The sequence below is a fragment of the Xiphias gladius genome, chromosome 11, assembly GCF_016859285.1.
Source record: "Xiphias gladius isolate SHS-SW01 ecotype Sanya breed wild chromosome 11, ASM1685928v1, whole genome shotgun sequence".
In the NCBI taxonomy this organism is placed as follows: domain Eukaryota; kingdom Metazoa; phylum Chordata; class Actinopteri; order Istiophoriformes; family Xiphiidae; genus Xiphias; species Xiphias gladius.
In genome coordinates, this window is record NC_053410.1 from 13,520,132 (window position 1) to 13,528,926 (window position 8,795).

The 8,795-nt window shown below is 44.7% G+C and overlaps 1 protein-coding gene across 4 annotated transcripts in view; it reads right to left on the reverse strand.

The window, feature by feature from the left end:
• Window positions 1-8,795, reverse strand: part of LOC120796522 (serine/threonine-protein kinase MARK1-like) — a 28,696-nt gene extending 19,901 nt beyond the window's left edge. For 3 of the 4 annotated variants that reach the window (XM_040139483.1, XM_040139485.1, XM_040139484.1), the window contains exons 1-3: window positions 8,590-8,640; window positions 5,700-5,900; window positions 5-58 (exon numbers count right to left, since the gene is read on the reverse strand). In XM_040139483.1, coding sequence (XP_039995417.1) covers window positions 5-58; window positions 5,700-5,900; window positions 8,590-8,640 — 306 coding nt within the window. Of the gene's footprint in view, window positions 1-4; window positions 59-5,699; window positions 5,901-8,589 lie in introns of all 4 variants that reach the window. The other variant, XM_040139486.1, reaches the window with a different exon arrangement.

The following is an 8,795-nucleotide window of genomic DNA, read 5'->3' on the forward strand; positions in this document are numbered from 1 at the left end:
TCACCTTCTGTAGACTGGTGGGATTCAGCTGGGTTTTGTCTATAATCTTCACCGCCACCTAGAAAGAGAAAAGACAGGACGACAGACAGAGAAAGGAAGGGACGGGAGGGAAGGGGTGGGGAGTGGGACGGAGACAGGAGATAAAAGACAACCGAAGCGTCAAAACTAATTCTACTTTTGTATTTGTTTTTTGGTTGTACAGCCAAAGCCTGTGTTCCTCCTCATTATTTCACTATTTTGCTGTGAGGCAGCTTTGTCAAAACATGTCACAGTTGAATCGGGTTGTTCAGTCTGAACACACCTTAAAGCTCTTCTACTCAGTAGTTTGTAAAAAGATGAAGCTTTTAATCGCAAAACACAGATATAGAAAAAAAAAAACATAGATATGGATTTGTTCGTGATTGTGACTAGATAATGAGTATATGTAAATGCATCCGCAGACAATCTCAAGACAGACAGACAGACAGACAGAGAACGGCTAAAGTAAACTGTTCCTGTACGGCAGCCAAGCCAGTGTTAGAACATATGACTCTGCAGGTTGATCTACTGTTGGCTCGGCACATCTCGCTGGGCAGCAGTCTGATCCATCCATCTCAATAATCGCCCCAAAGTGCGCACTGAAACAGACCTGCTCCCCTCACTTTCTGAGAGCTCAGCAGCTTTCCCGAAGCCACTGGCTGAGCCATGCCGCAGACTCACGAGCTACCCTTTACGATATGCTGGGAAGTGACTGACACGCAGTTTAACAATATAATGTACTTGCAGTGAAAAAAATACATAAAGCCTTTTTTTGCTGCACAAAATAACGATATAGTTTTATTGCATAGACTTAAGAATGGCTGAATAAATAGGAATGTCACTAGTACTGGCAGGCTGAGCCGGTGGTCTAACCAAAGACAAATTACCACAGAATCTTTTTAAACCACACCAAGGAAAGCAAAGGGCTCTGAGGATGGCACTAGTCGTAGGTTCCTGGTTGGTTCACACCACTTCAGAGCTGCACGGCCTCTATAGGCATCTAGAGCAATTTAGACTCTCCAACCAATTCATAGTGTAAAACATATTAAATGTGTTTGTTTATTCTCTTTTCTACTGTTTGTTAATGTCATCAGCTGCCAGGAAATAAACTCAAGATTCAAGCTGCTTTCGAGCAAAGCCGTGCCAATGAAATGAACTGACTCTTACCAGTATTGAAGTGCATATAGAGTAAGTGACATATACTCAAAAACACCAGCATGCTTACTGAAATTTCTCGATTTTTGAGCGTGGTGTCGATATCAAAGGATGCCATTGTCCCATAAAATAATTCACAACGGAAAAGGAGGAGCTACTCATGGCTCTGGTGGTGGGACAGGTCTGGGGAAATGACTAAGTAATTTGCGCAGTGTTTAAAATAACTGTTGGTAGCGTTTGAAAGTAGCAGTTTAACTTTTCCCTGTCTGCACAAGTCAGTATAGAATGTTAACGTCTTGTAAATGAATGGCTCAGGTGGTAGAGCAGGTTTGCCGCTGATCCTCGGCAACCCTCAGGTTACGTCAGGAAGGGCATCTGTGTGAAAACCTATGCCAAATCAAACATGCGGATGGTGATCCGCTGTGGCAACCCCCGACAGGAGCAGCCGAAAGACAATCATCTCATATGTATCATATTATACTAACACAAGACAAAAATCAGGGTGTGACCTCCAGAACATTTCTAACATTGCTGTTCTTTCTCTTTTTTCCAACTAAAAGCAGGTCCTCTATCTCCACATGTGTTGCATTGTGGGATTATCAAGACCACAGTCAAGACTCAGGTAAATTAAGATCGTTTTGTTTTGTGTCATCCTTTATAGTCAACTGTTCAACACGATTCTGACACAGCGTTTGCAACCCTAACCTCCGTCCTCTCTGCAGAAGGGGGAAAGGGGAAAAACGTCCTTTGGTGATTACTGATACCATGAAATCATTAATTACATTTTCTTACAACTGCATTACTATGACTCTGGCCTTACAAGAGCTCAATAAACATGCTTCAGTGGGTGCAAACTCTGGCTCTAATCCCAAGTAGCCTGTTAAGGGGAAAACCAGAAAGCAAATGCTGAGTCACGGAGGAGAGAATGCAGGTTATTCATCCCGAGCAGGGTTTCCCTAAGACCTACAAGTTGCTGTGACATTTAATTTCATCCAAACCTGGAGGCTAAACTCCATATTAACACTATTGTAGTGATTTTGAGAGGAATAGAGTGTAGCTGGGAGACGAGAGAGCGGAGTGAAAGGCTGCACAGAGGCTCGCTGTGTGTAGACACACGCAGTGCGCAGGTGGTGTCTGTTTGCAGCCTGTCTTAGGTGGGCAGGTGCACAGACAGACCTCAGTCCCCTCCTCTCTGCATTCTCCTGTCATGGACAAAATTCAGGTGGAGGCATGTGTGTGTGTGTGTGTGTGTGTGTGTGTGTGTGTGTGTGTGTGGTGATGTATGCCTGCAGGTGTTGGAGCTGTCCTCGTGTGTCGCTCTACTGTTCCAACTTCCACTATTCCCTTTGCATGAGTCAGAGATATTCGTTACATTTCCTCTACAATACACTCTACGAATATTTCCCTTTTCTGTTCTCAGATTGAGATGTGATGAAGGCTTGGATGGCATCACATCCCATGCGAGTGTTCATGTGCATGTGCGTGTGCGTGTGTATGTTCTCCCTCTAATGGATTTTAGGGTGAATAATTCAGTCCCACAGTGACAGAAGGGCAACGTGCATCTCTGTTAATTATTCAGCACATTCGCGACACGAGGGCCACATGCTCTTCACCATATGCAGGTCTTGTGATCGCGCGCACATATAAAATACCTACACGTGAATGTTCCGACAGAGGACATGGAGAGGAAACTTAGTCATAGCCGCACTTTTGTGCTGAAGTGTTTTACAGGTTCCTCTACACTTTTATTTCCCTCCGAACTGTTTTTTTCACAGCCACAGGGTCATGATGTCTGTGCGCTAAAGGGAACTAATTTAGCAGAGTGTAAGATCATGTCTCATACAGAGAAAAGACAGGTATCACTGTTGTTAGGTAGGTAGCAGGGCTGGGTGATAATATTGTAATATTGATTTACGGACTAATAAGAATATATATAAAATGTACACAAATGTACATAATATCTTTTTATTGTCACATGTATGTTGAAGCAGACTGTACAAATACTCAATCAATTAATGCACAGAAACTACCTCTAAAAGTAATTTATCACATTACCTATACAATATACTGTATATTTCTATACTTATACAGTACAGTTTATACAGTACGTAACCCTGTTCACACAGTATACAGAAGCAAATTGACCTCTATTTAGATACTTTATATGAAGTCCATTCCTGCTTCGTACTCTATGCATGTCTAATCCATTTTTCTCATTTGTCTCACTCGCTCTCTAATCCATGTACTTCATTTTTATTTGCACTTTATTTTCCTAATTTTGTCTTTCTGATTCTCCTTTTTGTAATTTTAGTATTTTAGTTTCTATCTACTCTGTATATACGACATCTATTGTGTGTTTATCTGACCTGGAGGATGGATCCTTCCCTTTTCTCCCAGTTAAAGGGTTTTTTTGTGAAAGTTTGTCCCTATACAGATTAATGGTCTAATGATAGAGGGTGTCCTATGCTGTTCAGATTTGAAAGTCCTTTGAGGCAAATTTGGGATTTTGGGCCACATGCAGTTAATAAAGCTGACTTGACTACACTTCATTTTTCATACACACTTGCCACTTAACAGCTGTATGTTTGCTTAGCCTTTTCCTTTTTTGTTTTTTTTTTAGCTCTGTTGTCTTTGTCTTTATGTCTATATTTGGTTGTTATATGTAATGCGTATGAGGATACTGAGAGCTTCTGAAAACTGAAGTCAAAATCCTTTTACTTGTTAACGCTAGTGCTTAAATTATTAGTCGATTAATCTGTGATGATGATGTGCAACAATGTGATTTCACTGAAAACCGATACATTAATAATACAATGATACAATAATAACATTGTACCATGGCCCCTCCCTGGTGGGTGGAAGATGAGGGCATATGATAGAGGCAAAGGTTTCCATCAGTGCAGCTGAGTGCGTGTGTGTTTCCCGTAGTCACCCTTTTCAGCAGATAGAGGACACTCTGTCACCTAGAAGCGACTGCTGCTTTGCCTCACCTACTTTTTTTTTGCTCCACAGAGCCCCTTTTGGTGTTTAAAAATTTTGCAATAAAGCAAAAACCTTTATTTGTTTTAGGTGTGAGCAAAATCTTTGCTGGCTAAAGACTCGCTAGGTTCAAGCTAAGATAGCATCAGTTTCAGTGGGTTAGGTTCTTTCCACCTGTTCTCTCTCTCACTCTGATCCATGTCTTTGCATTCTTATGAGCCAGCAAAGGCACTCGGGCACACAAAGCAGCGTCTGACCTTCTCAGCATATCCAGTGTGTCTGTTTAACATTAGTATTAAAGGATGCAGAATGAATCAAACTCTCACCGGTTGCACCTGCGAGAATACTTATGTCGCAAATACTCTGATATGAACAGATAGATAATGTAACTCTGAGGACTAAGTGATGCAAGTGGCTAAGACATAGACATGAGAGGACATGTGAGGTGGATCAGGGCTGTCAGTGAGTGCTGTGGGTCCTGCTGAGTGAAAGACAGTGAACAGATCGCAGGTCATATTTTTCTCCTTAGGGAAACAGGAGCTTTAATTACAGACACACCAAAGCAGGACGTCTATCACTCTGACAGGTCAGCAGTGTATGACTTTGTGTGTGTGTGTGTGTGTGTGTGTGTGTGTGTGTGTGTGTGTGTGTGTGTGTGTGTGTGTGTGTGTGTGTGTGTGTGTGTGTGTGTGTGTGTGTGTGTGTGTGTTTGTGAATGTAAGTGTGTGACAGAGACAGAAACAGAGAGCTTGACCTGACCTGACTGGGAGAACTGACATGGTCGAGGACAATATCATCATGACAGGAGATCATTCTTTCTTCTGACAGTCAGAACAGGTCAAAAAACTTAGTTTAACTTGGAGCAAATCAGTGTCTCATATGCAAAATTCCTGTTCAAGCATGAGCATTTTATGAAAGAGCTAAAGCAAATAAGGCAAATGAATACTGTGTGGTGCCATCCTTCTGTTACACTCTGGTTTCTCTGGTGGACGCATAAAATTATGACTGCAATGAGAAATGTGAGTTGAGATGAGCATATGAGAGATGCCCTTAAGTACACTTTGAATCCGAACCACTTGTGGTTTAAGTGAGCTTTGTCTTGCATTGTTACTACAGCTGAAATTATTATTCAATTAATCAATTAGCAAACTGACAGAATCTAAATCATTTTTAAGCCAAAATGCTGAGAACTGGTTTCAGCTTCTCGAATGTGAACATTTAATGATTTTCTTAGTGTTCCTTGATGGTATGTTCCATGTCTCTAGGTTTTAGACTAAAACAAGTGATTGACAATTTGGGCTCTGGGAAGTGATCAACATGTTTTGCTATTTTTAGACTTTATAGACCAATCAATCTATTAATGAACCAAGAAATGATCTGCATATTAACTGATAATGAAAGCAACATTAAGCTGCAGCCCTAACTGTTAACATGTAGCAATGAAAGAGTAAGGCTGACGTGGTTTTTGAGATGAAGTCATAAATAAGGATGAAACAGAAATACCCAGATGATTTACTGTATAAAATATCAATAAAAACTCGTCTCACCTCTCGTCCAGTCAGGACATGTCGTGCCAGCTTTACCTTGGCGAAATTCCCCTTCCCAATGGTCTTGAGAAGGCGGTAATTGCCAATATGGGGATGTTCCTCTGTGGAGGTGAAAGAGTTGCGACATCGCGGCAGGCTGTGGCGACTCGCAGACTTTGTCGGGGGGACTGGGGGTTCAACAAAGCCGTCCACCGATGAGTGCTGCAGAAAAGCCAAAAGAATGGAGATCAGCAACATCCTCATTCTCTGACTGGAACTTTGATTTATATACACACCAATACTGCAAGTCCTTGAACCTCCACAAGGACCCCCAACTCTTGCTACACTGGCTGCACACATACAAACAATGCAGCAGTGTGCTGCAGTGGAGATTTGTTTGTGCCAAAGCTGGGATATCTGCTGTGCAAACAGAGATGAACCCATTAAGTCAGTCTCAGATCCAAGAGGGGGATCAAGTGCTCTACATGTGCACGTGTCGGAGCATATATTACTACATTTACATACACACAGAAGTGACCTGCAAGCAAGCCCACTTAAGAACAATGTGGAAGAGAATCAGGTTCCCTCTTTTCCCTTTGTGACAACTTACCCTCCTAACCTAAAGACCATATCAGCCACAAAACAAGATTTGATAACAAAAGAAAGTGAACTTCTTTGACTTTTTGCCTTTGAGAATACCTACAAAACCTCGCAGTGCAGAGTCAAGACTTATAGAAGAGTTACTGGCTCCACAGATAACAACAAGCGTTCCTGTGATATGGCATGTGAAGGTGAATTAGGAACAGCTTGCTGTAAGTACAACGCTGGCACAGGCTATGCGCAGTCCCTGCTGTCTTTTTCCTCTCCTCTACAGCAGCTGCTGATGTCAGTCCAGGTCAGAGATCCCATGATCCTCTGCTCCTGAGCACCACACCCAACCAGAGAATAAAAGCCTCGGTCTGGTTACCCAGGCTCCCCTGCTCCCGTTTCACCGGGGTAATGCTACACCCTGCAGGGTGCACATCACCTCAGCCAGCCCACATCCTGACGGAGGAAGAGCTACACTGCAGGATTCAAACACTCCCCAGTGTCACATTGTGTGTGCGTGTGTGTGCGCGCGCCAGCGCGAGCGCGAGTGTGTGTGTGTGTGTGTGAACTTAAGATCAGATTTATCAGACGGCCAGTTCATCTTTGAGCCACACATGCACGTACACACAAATACACACTTGGCCCGGCTCCAAATTCTCTAAATGAACCGAGGGGCATCTGGACAGGCAGGTGATTTGGAGCATTCATGCTTGATTAATACACAAAGTTTGTTTCCCATCCATTAACTCCCAACCACTGACGCTGTGTCTCAACGGAGGCTAGACATAAAAAAAACAAAAACGCACACCTGTGCAAGACACACACACACATCCAAATGAGAGGGCCAACAGAGAGCTCCTTCCATTGTGCTGCACTAAAAGCCACTCGTCCCTCTGAGTAATAAGCTGTTATGCAATGCAGTTCGGCTGCTAGTGGGCCCTGGGGCTGAGTGTTAAGAGTCAAACAGAGGAAGGCTAGGCTGGCTTGCTACTGCCAGCACCGCTGAGACGGTGCTTTAATAGACGCCTAGCCGTCTATGTCTATGTCTGGGAGACCTAAAGCAGCATTAGACTGTTAGACAGTTACATTAGCAGTCCACTAAGCTGATGCTTTAGTGGACAGGGAGGACAATCAGGGAGCTGATTTACCATCATGTAAACTTAACACTCAGGTTTGTTAAGTTACATAACTTTGCCGGAACAGAAGTGCATTTTCTAATTTGAACTGTAGCACCTGAATATGAGTAATCCAGATTTGTGTGCTCTGACACGCAGAGCAAAACGTAAAAGCCCTACTTTAAGATGGGGATAACCTTTAAAACACTGCTTCCAGCTATTTTCCTTGCAACACGATACAATACAAGGAGGCTTTGGTCTGCGCCTCGTCTCGTTTCCGGGGGGGGGGAATCAGATGAACCTAGATATGTCAGAGTTTGTCAGCATACGTACAGCAGTCCTCATCTGGACTGATCTCACTAGAGGTATTTTTATTATTGTGTGCTGTGCTGTGCTGCCTGCGCGCGAGTGTACGCGCGAGGGCAGCGGGGTGGTGAGTGCCGGTTCATAAACATTCCTTCACACGGCGGATGACAAATCTCCCGCGGTTCAGGCCATTTCTTTGCCTTCTTTTCTTTTTAACAAATGCGTGTCTGTACGCTGCTTCAGCTCCTCCGTGTCGTGGCAGCAGGATGGTGAATAATAACTCCGCTCCCTCCTCCTCCTCCTCCACCTCCTCCTCATCCTCAGCACTGAGCGTGCAGTTACAACAGGGCCCAATAGGTGATGGATGTCACATTGCGATGCTACCGAGCGTTGCCGCTGAAAAGTAGGGCAAACAGCCTCCCCCACCCTGCCTAATTATTGACGCCCCGGACTAGAAAATACCCCCAGTTGCACGAGTGGAGCCACACCATTTTCTCACAGGCCACCCCGGGCGGCGTTTTAATTCCCAACGTTGCCACTCAGGCTTCGCGTGTTACCGCCGGAGCCAGCGTACTGACGCAGTGCGTTGTTATTGCTAGCCTTATTGTGTCCAGAAAACTGGGACAGGCACGGGCTGACCAAACTGCACCCTTTAGTCTAGGTTATTCTAGGCTCCATGCTTTAATTCCCGTCCGAGGAGAAAAAGGGAAGGGGGGTCGGGTGGGGGGGGGGTGAAGCCACGGTGCTCATTGGTCGAGTCTCTCTGCAACGCCGTGGCCCTGAAAAAGCGCCGTCACAAACCTGCACCGACCAGTGCACACAAAAACAGCCAGATCCCCGGTCACCATTATTCCGCTCCCGAGTCCGGTATCGCACCGGTGTCTCTGGGTAACAGGACTTACGTTCTCGGTGTCGCGCTCGTTCACCGTGGGCAATGGCGTTCTGGTCGACATCTTGTGTGCCTCGCAGGCCGCTCCGCGGTGCAGCGGGCTGGGCAGTGCAGAGCAGACACGGCGCGGTCCGTCGGGGAGAGCGGTGCCTCTGTCCCTCTCTACATCCCCTGTAAACAACGCCACAAAACGTCGGCCTCTCTTTCTTTTTTTTCTTC